Consider the following 14,496-nt stretch of genomic DNA (forward strand, 5'->3'; position numbering starts at 1 on the left):
AGCTTGATATCCAGACATGGGAGATATTTAAATGGTGCATTTATTATGCTGTAATCATAAATGTTACCTTTGGCATGCAGGACCTATGCAAGTTAAGTGTATCTATAAAAATAATTTGGCTTCATTTTTAATATAAGAACTGTGATGAAACAAAGTGAAGAAAATATCACTTTAATTATTTTAAGTTAAAAATTTAATCGTATTTTAAAATGAACTGTATTATTGTATTGCTTGCTGTTTCTTCACTGAATTATGACAGAGGCATTCTTTTTTTATATGGTAACATAAAGAACCTGATTTACTTCTTAATTCATCCAGGAGTAATATTTTTATTAAAAAATTCTCATTTTAAAAGTGGTAAGTAACCTGAAGTCTATGTAAATACAGTACTTCCTTCAAAAGTCATTACACCATGGAGCATATATTTCTACTATGATATGGCAAAAAATTAATAGTGTTCTGTTTTTAATGTCCAAAGGAAATTCATATAAAGTTTCTTTGCCTCAGGTTTTGTTTTTATATGCTCTCAAATGAGCTATGTGACCTAGTAATATATTAGTATTGCTTATTCTTGGGTAATGAGTTTCTCTATGATTATTTGAAGTCTAGTTTGTTTATCTATACTAACAATAGATTCTTTTATAGTTAACAAACTGCTATTTCATTGTTAATGGTGGTTTTACATGTTGTGGAAATGAATTTCCTTATTTTACTTATTTGATCAAATTGAAAATCTTAACTATATTTTAAAACTTTTTGCCACAGCGTTTTACCAACGAGGATCATTTGGCTGTCCATAAACATAAACATGAGATGACACTGAAATTTGGTCCAGCACGTAATGACAGTGTCATTGTGGCTGGTTAGTATATGCTTTTATTAATAGCTTATATACATATTTCACCTGGAATGTGCACAATTTTTGTGTATTCTCTGTAAATAATATAGTCTGGTGATATTCCAATGATTTCATTTACATTAAATGTTGGCAACATGTATTTTACCCATTACATCTCCATGTTTCCTTCTGATCATTCATTTCACTTTTTTGTATGGTTTTCAAATGTAGTTTCGATGTCAATTTTGTGGAAGTTAATTAGAACTCTGGGAACATTCATATCATCTCCAAAGTTTACATTTAACTGATAATTGAACTAATGTGATGTTTAGTCATTGTTTCTTTTAGCTGTTTATACCTGGTCTACAATGCTGTGGGAAAATAGAAAATAATCAGGCTCCTCCTATTGGAGGAGCACAAAACAGATTTTTTCATTAAGATTCTGTTTATGTATCTTTTTTGGACTAAACATCTGTGTTAGTAAAATATTCTCAGTACTCTCCTGAATTCATTGTTTTTTTTTGGTATGATCCTATGAACATACAGTATTACCTAAGCAGATGATTATCCTTCACAGTACGTGAAAAGAGAAACTCAATTCATACATCGATTTATTGTTCTCTATGCTATATTAGTTGCCCCATTTTTGGTATTTAAATATATATCAACACACATCTATGTTTATGTATGCACAGATAATTTGTATTTCACTGCATTTTATATATTTTAAAAGTATGATAAGGTATATAAAATTTAATATATTTACATTTATGTAAATTTCAGGCCTTTTGTGTCATTACCACAGATTCAAAGATCGTAAATATTAACCCTAAAATCTTTTCTCATGTAAAGCTTAGGCTATTCTATTTGTAAATCTATAATACTGCATATTCTTAATACTTTTAAATTATTACCCAGACATAGAGATCAAATTGTTGTATGCAGTCTTTGGAGAGTTAATGAGGCAAATATTAGGTGGTTCTACCTGTACTTTCAACATCAGAATTTTTGTAATGAAAAAATTGGAGGTAACAAAAAGTTGGTAATTTATCAAAAACAATTTATTTATGAAAATGTAAGGGAATGTTCAGCATATCTTCAGTTCCATAAGTAAAAGTGAGCAGAAAAGAGTAAGGTGTGCATTTCTTTAGAATATTATACGTCAGATGTTAAGAACGAGAGCCAAAAAAAAACAAGCAACATCACAACAGCCTGGAAGGGTCACTTCATGCCTAAGACACTTATCTGAAACAGACTGCTTAGAGCAGTGTCTCTCTCTATAACTTTTTAACTCAAAAATGTTTGAGATTGCTTTGTAGAAATTACTTTCCTATTTACATTTAATACAATAGAAAAATAGAACACATTCAAACATAGCACTTGACCATTTTTTTACTAACATTGAGATGAGTAGTTTAGCATTACTGTAAAATATAATGCATGATGTGTGTGATATATATTTGATGATCAATAGCCATAAGCCATCTGCATGTTTAAATGAATGTGCCTGTGTTGACGTTTCTTAAACTTGATCATTCCAGTAATCACTGCTAAAAGTTATTTATGCATATGCATTTTATTTTTTTAAGACTTTAACACAAATTAGGAACCCTCCGTTGGGCTTAGATAAATAAACTCTTTAAGTGTCAACAGAAGATTCAAATTTATATTCACCTTACTAATTCAGTCATGATGGACCTAAGCTGATACATGCACGCTGGGCCCTTACCATAATATGATTTTGGAAGTCTTTTCAGGAATAGGGAGTATGTAAGTTTCAGACTAACTAATAGGTAAAATGATGATACAGTAGAGCTCCTTCAGTAATTCTGGTAATACTAATAGGCCTCCATTATGTCTAATGTGTGTGACAATAGCGTTAACTATATATGTAGTAAACGTTCATACCTTAATATCATATAGGTGTGGGGGCAAAGATAAAACAGTAGGTAATACCTACTTTGGAGACACAATAGTTAAATATATGAATTTTAAATTCCCAAAAGATTTTATGAGTATTTTATGTTAAACAAGGAGTCATCTTTATACTTTTATTTAGCTTATATCCATGGTCTAACCTGTAAAATTGATGCTTTAAAATGTATAAAACGTGAATGGAATTTGAATGTACTCCCAGCTGTGATCAATATGAACGAGTAGCCGTGAAATTAATAAGACTAAAAAGGCAAAATTCATAAATTATTTTTTTCAACATGGACCTTAACTGTCACTTATTCTATAACCAACACATGTACACACATGCATTCAGTACATGTGTTAATGCACATTATATGAGTACATATTTAAGTATAGTTAAAATATTTCAAGTTTTGAGAATGTAGAGCTGACTATTCTTCTGCTGCTTAGAAATTAAGCTAGAACATTCCATAGATATGAAACTTGTACAGGCTTGAAAAATGCATTAAAATAGAAAATTGGTTTCATAGATGGTAAAAAGAAAGGTTTTGTTTTTTGTTTTTGTTTTAGAGCTCTTGTTTTAACCTTCTTTTCTTCCTTATAGTATTTTGATCTACCTACTAAAGATTTTGTTTTATCTTAAGCTTGCTTTCATATAGATTATGAATACTAGTGGAAGGGCCAAGTTAGAATGAATATATACATGCTCTTCTCCCCAAATTGCATGTATTTTTAATGTAATTTTTTATAATATAAATATTTTTAAATTTTTGCGTTAAGTAATGATAATAGTTGATCTCTGCATAGAAGACTCTTATGTCACTCTACTCAGAGAGATGATATGAACTAAGGAACAAGGAGGACTTCTTTCATACTTTTATGGTTCATAAACTTGGAGGAAGTATCTCGAACTGCAAAAGAACTTAACCAAATTTTGTTTGCCTTAAAGGAAGAGGTCTTTCCAAAGAGAGAATTAACAGCTGACTGAACCAGTCCTGCTAATTTGTTAATTTACTAGCTATATTTTAGGGTCTTATATAATATTTAAATCTATGTGATTGCTTTTTGACATTTATTTCAGATCAGACCCCAACACCAACAAGATTCTTGAAAAACTGTGAAGAAGTGGGTTTGTTCAATGAGTTGGCAAGTCCATTTGAGAATGAATTCAAGAAAGCCTCAGAAGACGACATTAAAAAAGTATGTTGTTTAGTAAAAAAGGGGAAGGGATTAAGGAGTACAAATAGTAGTTACAAAATAGTCATGAGGAAGATATAAAGCATAACAGGGAATATAGTCAATAATATTGTAATAATTATGTATGGTATCAGATGGGTACTAGATTTATCAGGTTGATCATTCCGTAAGGTATATAAATGTCTAATCACTATGTTGTACACCTGAAACTAATATAACATTGTATGCCAACTGTAATTGAAAAAAATTATTGTAAAAAATTTTCTGATGGACTACATAGGAAAAAAAAGTATGTTGTTAACCATGAAATTAAAAAAGAGTACTTCTGATAGAACAATAATTAAAGTTTACAGTTCCTGTTTTCTTATTTTAGATATACTGATTTCTTATTTTAGATATACTGATTTTTAACTCCTAACATTTTCTTTAACGTTTGCATTTATCTTAGATGCCTCTAGATTTATCTCCTCTTGCAACACCCATCGTAAGAAGCAAAATTGAGGAGCCATCCGTTGTAGAAACAACTCACCAGGATAGTCCTTTACCTCATCCAGAATCTACTACCAGTGATGAAAAGGTTAGAAATTTGTATTTATGGTAGAAACACAGACTAAGTTGAAAAAATCTCCCTGTTTTAATATTTGATCTACATAAAATGTTAAGAGAATAAGTTATACATAATTCAGTGTCAGGTTGTAATAGTCTTATGTGTAAAAGCCTGTGAATACTCATAGAAATTTCAAGGAAAGAATATTTCATTTTTGTAGGTAATTAGCTTTTTATTACACACTGAAAAATTATAGGGGCGAATAGCAGTCATTTTAGATAAAACTTATTTTTGAAAGGATATATAAATTTATAAATTTAATTTTTCTGGGTTTTATTTTTCACTACTTTTATATGGTTACAGCTTAGTTAAGAATCTTTACAACTAAAAATTATTTGAACAAAAGTTATTTAGGCTTTTAAAGGGTTAAGGGCATAGTTACTCATTCTTAGCAATGGATCTACTATAACTACATAACAACTACGGTGATGATACTGCCTGAGTACAGGTCTTTGTAGGTGTAGATAGTTTCTGCATCTTGAACAGCCTGGTAACTTGGGACCACCTGGACTGTCATCTTAAACTTAGTATGTCTTAATCAGAGCTCTTGATTCTTTCTACAGATTTCCTATCTCAGTAAATTTTCTCCCCATCCATCTAGTTGCTCAAGTCAAGAATTCTTAATTTCTTCTTTTCCTTCACACCGAAACCAACAGCAAATCTTATCAGATCTGCTTCCCGAATATATTTTTAATTTATCGTCTTTTGTCTTTAGCGTCACTACCTTAGTCCCAGCTATCATAATACATTTATGTCACTTCCCTGCTTAAAATTCTTCACTGGTTACCATTGCATTGAAGGTAATTCACACTCCTTCCATAAGTCCTCACTGATCTGGGCTTGTTTACCTATCCATCCTCTCCGGTGTGTGCATCATATATTTCAAACTTTTTCCTGCCTCAAAGACATTACTCTTGGTGTTGTATTCTTCCCCCTAGAATGTTCTCCTTATCCTTTCATTATCAGTTCAAATGCCATTTTTTCAAAGAAGCTTATGTTACTTCACTATGCTATCTAAAGTAGCCAACTCCAACCTTCCTTTGGTTAATCTTTCATGATTTATTATGTTATACTCTTACTCTAACACATTTCAATGTGAAATTTTCTTGTTTGTTTTACTTGTTTATGGTCTCTCTCTTCTCACTAGTCCTTGAGGGCATGTTATAAATTCTCAAACTTGTTGAATAGATGAAGTTCCAATAATACTAGATTATCTTTCTTCCTATGTTGCTTAATAAGATTTTGATGCTAAGTGGCAGCATAAAGGCCAATTCAAAGTTCACATAGACCCAAGTAGTTACTACTTTTATACTAACTAGTGAAGGAGTTACGGGTACCCTTAATCTGTTTTCTGATCTGTAAAACTGGGGGAAAGACTATCTGTAAGGTCCTGGCTAACTCACAAACTCTGTTTTTTCTTTAGTTTGGAAAGACGTCACTTTAATAATTATTTACAATTATATAATTATTTTACATTCAAGATATCAATATTGGCTCTTTGATACTGAGAAATTATTGGTAATGAAGGTGTTTTGTACGGCTTTAAAATTTGTGTTGATTTTGTATTGCTTTAACATTTTTTTAAACATTTCTATTATTGAGTTTGTATCAACCATAACACAGTCTTCCTGGATCTCTTTCCTCTTTTTGTAGTGATGGAGTAGGACTACCCAATCCCTTCTGAATTTTAAGTTCTATGATTCCATGAGAAAGGATTGCATTTTTTATTTATTTTTACTAAAATTCTCATGGAATCATAGCTGCGTTGCTCAGCCTAACTTATTTCTGGATTAATAGGAAAATAAGTTGCACTGAAAATAACACTCAGGTGTTTTAAAATTAAATTATGAACCTTGTATTTGAAACCTTACAGGTGCTTAAAAATTTTTCTTTTAATTAACTTTAGATATTATTTGACTTCGTGGGGTTATTAAATAGTGTCCTGTGGATGCTTTTGAAGTGTGTTATACTGCTTATTAAGGTATGTGAATTTGCTTGCATTTTTATCTATTGACTTGTGTATTTTCTCTATCATTTAATAGGAAGTACCATTGGCACAAACTGCACAGCCTACATCAGCTATTGTTCGTCCAGCATCATTACAGGTTCCCAATGTGCTGCTTACAAGTTCTGACTCAAGTGTGATTATTCAGCAGGCAGTACCTTCACCAACCTCAAGTACTGTAATCACCCAGGCACCATCCTCCAACAGGCCAATTGTGTAAGTGATTTAGGCCAGTCATTGAACTATTTATGAATTGTTAAGTTTTTGTTGCCATGACTTTTTTCTAAGACATTTATTCAAATTGTGACTTTAGTTGTGTGTGTGTGTCATATTCTGCATGCTTGGATTTTTGGAAAAAGTACTTGAGTAGTCTTTTTTAAATATAAATATTACCTAATTAGAAAATAAATATCTACAGCTTAATTTTAAAAATAAATCAACATAGAATGTGAGTTTAAGATGGTCTCTTATTTTCATGCTATTTCACACAAAACACATAAAATTATTCCATCACCACATGACATACCTTTCAGACAGGTAGTTCTCAAGACCTTTCTGATAAGAATTTTTCTCATTTACCATATCGAAGATTCTCCTAAGTAAATCCATAATGTTTTCCATTTTTTTTCCTGGGTTTTTTCCCCCCGCACTGCTGCGTACATTATGCATTTAAGATGTAATTAAAAATAATTAAATTTTGCACTTTGCATTGGTTAGAAAATTTATTTTTAAATAGTGTGGTAATAGGAGTAAAAATAGTTGTGTATTTTTAGAGATAATTGATAGAGATTTCAATTTCCCTTCATTTTTCTTAGTCCTGTACCAGGCCCATTTCCTCTTCTGTTACATCTTCCTAATGGACAAACCATGCCTGTTGCTATTCCTGCATCAATTACAAGTTCTAATGTGCATGTTCCAGCTGCAGTCCCAGTAAGTCTGACATTTAGACTATTTGAATCTTTTCTTTATAGTAGAACTGATCTTTGTAATCCAGAAATACACTTCATGAAACTGAATTCAAACAAAATACTAGTGGCAAGTAGTATTTACTCATTGAGCTTTATAGTGATAACATGCCATTCAAGGCAGTCACAATTGGATAGAAAACATTTTCCATCCTTCAAAATTCTTAATTGTTTTTCTTGTATTTTTAATATTAAGAATTATTCCTATTCATCCTATTTCAATTTGACTAGATTTATAGAATTCAAATATTAACACAGATTTCTATTCTTTAAGAAGATATTTATATTCGAACATTCGTCATGTAACTCCTTGGTATTTTTACTTATTGTAGAAATTGTTTACAAAAACACTTTCTGTGAACTTTTATGGTCGGGTTGGGTTTAGAGAATATTTTTGCTAGCCCAAGCATATGAAAATCTAAATAGTCGAAACAATAGTTAGCCCCCCACTTTCTTAATGAGAATATCCGAAAGAAAAGCTTTTTGAAGAGTATGTTAATTATATAAATTTTGAAAGACCCAATAGTTAAATATCTACTTACAATATTTAGTAACTTAATGAATGTTAAAGAATGTTATTCTTTGGAATAATGTAAGTTAGAAATAATGTTTTTTTTCTATTCTCACATTTTATAAAAGTGTTATTCAAACTATTCAAATGTGTCTTCAACATTAAAGTTTTCATCATTAGAACCACTTTTTAAGACATCTAGCACAATTTTCTAAAACATATTTTCATTTTTACCTAAGTAAATTCCTTATAACACTTTTTGAATTTATTATTCTCTTCCTGGAAATCTTACCCCAAGCCTTAATACTCATTTATATAATAAAAAGATAGTTTCTTCTTTTATCTCGTAGATAGTTCTGATCAGTACAGTGTAACCATTTATCAAAGAGCTTTTAAAAATTATTTTTAAAAACTTGCTTACAGTAACATCCGACACTTTCAATGATCTCATACGCCAGGAATATTACTAAAATTTGTTAAATATTTATATTAACTAATTCTTCCAAGTGACCTACGTATCCAGAGTTAGCATTGATTGAAATAATGTCAAGATTATGTGATCTTCAAACAGAACTTTGCTGTTCAAAATGCATTATTTGAGAGACTTAATAAGGACTCAAATATAAGGTGACTACTTTCCCTTTTCTGAGAATATTTTTGAGGGGGAAACATTCTTGCCCTTTGCCTGAGATTATATGGTTATCCTGTTAAATGTAACTGTATTTAAAGAAATCGAAATGAAAAAGACATATACTTTAGTTATACAATAACTAGTCACTCAGTGTTGATACTAGGTTTTTTTAAAAAAGCAAGAAACAAAATGGAAAAATCTGTTCCAGATTATTAGAGAAATTATTAGAGGTAATCGGGTTCTTTGTCATGCAGTATATTAATATATCAAATTTTTATGTTTTAGAAAAGCAGAATTGTTGAAATTATTTTTATGCCTAGTTGTTGCAAGTTTTGACATTCTTTCACATTCAAAATGGAAGTGTGATGGGGGCTAAAATTTTTAAAAAATGAAAACACGATAGATCAGTGAGAAGTTTTGCATCTATCACTGATAATTGTGAGTTTCTTTAAGAAGGAACCATTAAAAAAGAAATTGTGAAAATTGAATAGGGAAGCAGATGTCTCAGAGAAATTGTCAACTTTTGGAGAATAAATCAGGATATAAGATCAATAAACCTTTTTAGTAGAGACAGTTTTCTAAGTCTCAAATTATAGTAGTTTGTGCAAAAAAAATACAAATCTCATTTTGAATTTATTTTCTAGTAATTACTTTTTACTATCTTTCGCATAGCTCGTTCGACCAGTCACCATGGTGCCTAGTGTTCCAGGAATTCCGGGTCCTTCCTCTCCTCAACCAGTACAGTCGGAAGCAAAAATGGTAAACAAGATTTTATGTGTTCTGTATATTTCTTGAGCCTGTTTTGAATTAGTCTTTTCCATTAAAGCCCACTTCAGAGGCACAATTTAGATCACATTTTATAAAATTATGGACTGTATTACACTATTAGAAGAACCAGAAAATTTGGAAAAGGAAAGCTTCCATTAACATGGTGACTAGTTAGTGGTACTTTAAAATAAATGGATGGACTGGGAGTAAATTTCTAGTTCTTGTAATTGGTTTGTCTGGCTTTTGGCTGTGGCTTTTTAAACAAACTCCTCCTGGTGGAGGCTAGGAATATTACAGCTGAAACTAGATGTACATCATTTGATGGCAGTGCTGCTATAAGTACTTTTCTTCTTTTTGCTGGGATTTTTTTTTACATTGAAATATTTTTTGTCTTTATTGAAATATAATAGACAATTATTTACTTGTATTTACACTGTACGATTCATTGAGGTTTTTTTTCACTTAGAGTTGGCATACAATAAAATACCAGTTTCAGTTGTATAGCATAGTGATCAGAGATCCATATAACTCGCAAAATGATCACCCCACTAAATCTAGTACCCTTCTTCCCCCTTACATATTTATTACAACATTATTAACTATCTTCCCCATGCTACACCCTACATATCCATGTCTATTCTGCAACTATCCATTTGTACCTCTTAATCCTTTTGCCCTTTTTCACCGTCCCCCTATGTCTCTCCCTCAAAACATTCTCTGTATTCGTGAGTTTATTTCCACTTTTGTTGTTGTTTATTTTGCTCTTTAGATTCCACATGTACATGAAATCGTGCGATCTTTGTCTTTCTCTGTCCGACCCATTTCATTCAGCACAGTACCCTCTAGGTCCATCAAGGCGTTATGTTTTAACATCCCTTCCTTTTAGTCTGTGTGTGTCTTTTAATCTGAAGTGAGTCTCTTGTAGGCAGCATATGTAGGGGTCCTGGTTTTTTTATCCATTCAGCTACTCTATCTTTTGGTTGGAGCACTTAATTCTTTTCCAATTGAGATACTTGTTGATAGGAATTTAATTATTACCATTCTTTATTTCTATTTTTGATACATGTTTTTTCTTCTTAAAAAAGTCCTTCCAACATTTCTGTAATACTAGCCTTGGCGATGATAAATTCCTTTAGCTTATTTTTGTCAGGGAAGCTCTTTATCTGTCCTTTCACAGAAAAACAGCTTTGCTGGATAAAGTATCCTTGATTGTAGATCCTGGGTCTTCATCACGTCGAATATCTTTTGCCAGGCCCTTCTGTCTTGCATAATTTCTTTTGAGAAATCAGCTGCCAGTCTTATGAGTGCTGCCTTGTAGGTAACTGCTTTTCTCTTAAAATATTTAGTATTTTAGTTGTGATATGTCTTGGTGTGGGCCTCTTTGGGTTCCTGGTTTGGGGGATTCTCTGAGCTTCCTGGGGTTTTATATCTAATTCCTTCACTAAGTTAGGGACGTTTTCCATCATTATTTCTTCAAATATATATTCAACTTCTTGTTCTCCCTCTTCAGGTATCCCTATGACAGGGATATTTTTACCTTTAATAGTGTCCCATAGGCTCCTTAAATTATTATTATAGTCTTGGCTTCTTTTTTCTTGCCATTCTGATTAAGTGTATTTGGCTTTCCCATCCTCTATATCGGTGGTTCAATCCTTTTCTTTATTCACTTTGTTTATTCCATTTAATATACTTCTCATCTCAGATAATGTGTTCTTCATTTCTCATTGGGTTCCCTTTTATAATTTCCATTTCCATTTTTATGTTTATCTCTTTTTGTGGAAGTTCTCACTGAATTCATCTATACTTCCCCTAAGTTCATTGAGCATCTTTATAAGCAGCGTTTTGAACTCTGCATCTGTTAGATTGCTTGAGTTCATTATTTCTGGATCTCTGTTCTGTTCTCTCATATGGTTTCTGCTTCTTTGACTTCCCATTTTGGCTGCCTTTTCGTGTCTATTTCCATGTACTAAGCAAAGCTCCTAAGTCTCCCAGTCTTGTTAGTGTGGATTTGTGAAGTAGGTGTCCAGTGGCACACCTGAGAGGGGTTCAGCTGCAGGCCAAATTTAGCCCAAGCCTGTACCCCTCCAGGACCACCGGTTAAGATTCAGCAAGCAATCCACAGATGCTGTGCTTATAGTTGCTTCAAAAGGCCTTTCCAGAAACTGAGGCCAGCTGCCACCGCTGTGAGTCTAGGCGCTGCTCAGCAAGGAGCACTTGACTCGCTAAGGATACACCTGGATGTGGCTTGGGTGGGGCTGCGAGTTGGAGGAAGTGGGGTTTCAGAGACCTTTGTTATCCAGTTTGATGACTGGCAGCACTGTTTCTGCACACTGGAAGCAGGGAGGGCTCATCAGAGAAACAATAGATACCACAGCACTACTGTATAGAGCGAGTCTCACCTCAGCCCTTACTCCAACAACTCAGTGTCTCCCTATAAGTCCCTGATGCCCCCTGCATGCAGCCGAACTGGCACTGGTGCTCAGAGCGAGCAGGTCCGTCACCTTGAAAGTCCGAAGGCCACTTTAAGAGGCGTCTGCTGCTGCTGCCACAGCCTCTGTCTCACTCAGCCACTTAGGACCTAGCAGCCTCGCGTCCTCACCCTGTCCTACCTTCTGCCTAAGAAAGCACCTAAGGGTGCTTTCTTAGATTTCTCTCAAGTTGTATGGCTTGTTCATCTAGATCCCAGGTGATTTTTCCTTGCTGTTTGCTCCTTGTTTCCATCACAACTTCGATCTGATTGCCAGAGGGATGAACAGAGCCTCTATCATCTACACCATTTTTTTTTTCTGCCACACTATAAGTGGTTTTAAACAGGGATATAAATTTGTAGAACAGTATTGACAAGAATTCTGAAGTATACAAGTTAGTAAACTATGCACCTAATGTATAAAGGAAAACCATATTTCTGAGTTGTGTTTTAGACACTGAGAAATTGGTGTTGTTTAAGTGATGAACTATAGATTGTCAAGAGACATGTATTTTAATTTTTAATCCTAACCCTGCCATTCACTACCCTTAACCAAGCCACTTTAACTTTTCTGAGACTCAGTTTCCTCATCTGTAAAATAAAGAGATTAAACTTAGGTTTCTGGGGTTTCTCTTAGTCCCAAATTCTATAAATTTGCTAATTTTCTTGACAGAAAACCTGAAGCTGCTTTTTTCTTTTTTAATTCTCTCTACTCTTTACGTGTCTTAAATTTCATCTAGAGTCTTTATTTAAAATGACAGTAAACTCTATATCATATATACATGAATCCCCTAAGAGGCCTTGTAATAATTAATTCATGCTGAAGGATTACAGAGCCACAATTTTGTATCATGGCTTTGGAGAACACTGCTAACTCTTCTTACTTGATTTTTGAACCTTTGAAGCAAAGGGTAGTAGAGCCTGAAAAAGCCTTGAATGTGTATTAATTCATGATGCTTTTTCAGATGGAGTCCCCAAGAATATTTTTTGAGATTGTTCTTCAGTTGTTTTGTGTGCTCAAGTATATCACTGAGTTAACTCATATTTTATTTTTTTAGCCACCCAGTTCCCTGACCCTAGGCCTCAGGACCATGGTGCATTAACTCCCTTGGAGAAGTTTTCTGTGGTTTGTGGGGTGAGGGTGAGGACAATTGTTTATGCTGAGCTTCTTTACAGAGGGTGTGGATTTCCATCACAACTTTGGAAAGAGACCTTACAGGGTCCATATGCCAAAAGAAGGGAATAGAATATCCAGATCGAATGCCAGCTAAGGTCCCTTGCATGATGCCATTGCCCCCGTGGAATTCTAGAATGGGAATAGAGGCTCTTTTTCCTCCCTCCACAACGAACTTGCAGGATAGCCAGCAGCTGGGCTGGTTTTCCAAAAAGCTATACAATACGATGCCTCATCATCGTATGCATCATCTTTTTTTAATCAGTGTAATTCTCCCTTCTATAATCTAACGTACTTCAGGGCTAATTCTTCTTAACAGCAATTAATGAATGTGTCCTTAGGAAATCAACAGATAAATAGTTACGAGTCACCTATTATTTGCTTCAGTTATATGCTGTGCACTATGCTAACAATATAAATTTGTACACGTAAAAACCATTATATATTGCTTTAAAATTTTTATTGCTGTTCTCCATTAGTGCAAATAATCTGAAATTGGCATGTGGTAACTTTTAACAATAACTTACACACCATCTGAATTAACAATAGGTGGTTGAAGAGTTCAAAAATTAGCTGTTTATTCATTGTAGTGGGAGAACTTGAAAACCTGAACGGGAAATTTTTCACATTAACAGCATGTATAGGTCAAAGCTTTGGATATACTAAGATAAATCTTATTCACTTGATAGCCAAAGAACTTCACTGGGAATGTTTTTTACATTTATTTACTTTAAACATACCTTACCAATGAAAAATTCAGTTAGAACCAAGTATAGTAGAAATAGGAGTTAAAGAGATCATGTTGTTGTACACTGCATCTAAAAATATTACATATTCACTGGATTTCTTTTCTTACAAATTAATTCAAAAAGAACAAATGAGATTTAAAGAAATACTCATGGCTTACAAGAGTAGGCCCTATTTGTAGAAACTATTAAATTTAGCACTTCCCTAAATAACTTTTTTCAAGTCACCAGGAAATTAATAAGAATAAAGTGTTTTGTATGCTTGTATATTTAAAAATGTCAAAGCTGTAACTTCCACAACTTTATATACGGCAAACAGTCATTGGTAGAGGGTCCCAAAAATAGCACGGAGAGTCACAGATTGCCCCACTTACATTTAATAATACAAATAAATTTCTTATTAGAATTTTGCTTATGTGAAATAGCTATATTTAGATGATTGCCTATTTTAATTGGGATAGTAAATAAGATTGTCCTGTTTTTGATTAAATAAAAAGACTTGGAAATAAGTCTATTTCTTTTTTTTTAACTTTTTATTATGGAAAATTTCAAACATATACAAAGTAAACAATATAATGAACCCCCACGTACCCACCACCCAGCTTCAATTATTAATAATATAACCGCCATTCTTATTTTATCTATACTTCAGACTACTCCTTACTCTCAC

At 32.9% G+C, this 14,496-nt stretch overlaps 1 protein-coding gene across 1 annotated transcript in view; it reads left to right on the forward strand.

Annotated features, from left to right (window-relative positions):
* ATF2 (activating transcription factor 2) overlaps positions 1-14,496 on the forward strand; it is a 54,661-nt gene that overhangs the window by 11,025 nt on the left and 29,140 nt on the right. Inside the window, exons 3-8 of the mRNA XM_011357218.2 lie at positions 766-862; positions 3,837-3,955; positions 4,401-4,529; positions 6,602-6,780; positions 7,380-7,494; positions 9,344-9,430. Coding sequence (XP_011355520.1) covers positions 766-862; positions 3,837-3,955; positions 4,401-4,529; positions 6,602-6,780; positions 7,380-7,494; positions 9,344-9,430 — 726 coding nt within the window. The remainder of the gene's footprint in view (positions 1-765; positions 863-3,836; positions 3,956-4,400; positions 4,530-6,601; positions 6,781-7,379; positions 7,495-9,343; positions 9,431-14,496) is intronic.

The sequence above is a fragment of the Pteropus vampyrus genome, unplaced genomic scaffold (assembly GCF_000151845.1).
Source record: "Pteropus vampyrus isolate Shadow unplaced genomic scaffold, Pvam_2.0 Scaffold2, whole genome shotgun sequence".
Taxonomy (NCBI): domain Eukaryota; kingdom Metazoa; phylum Chordata; class Mammalia; order Chiroptera; family Pteropodidae; genus Pteropus; species Pteropus vampyrus.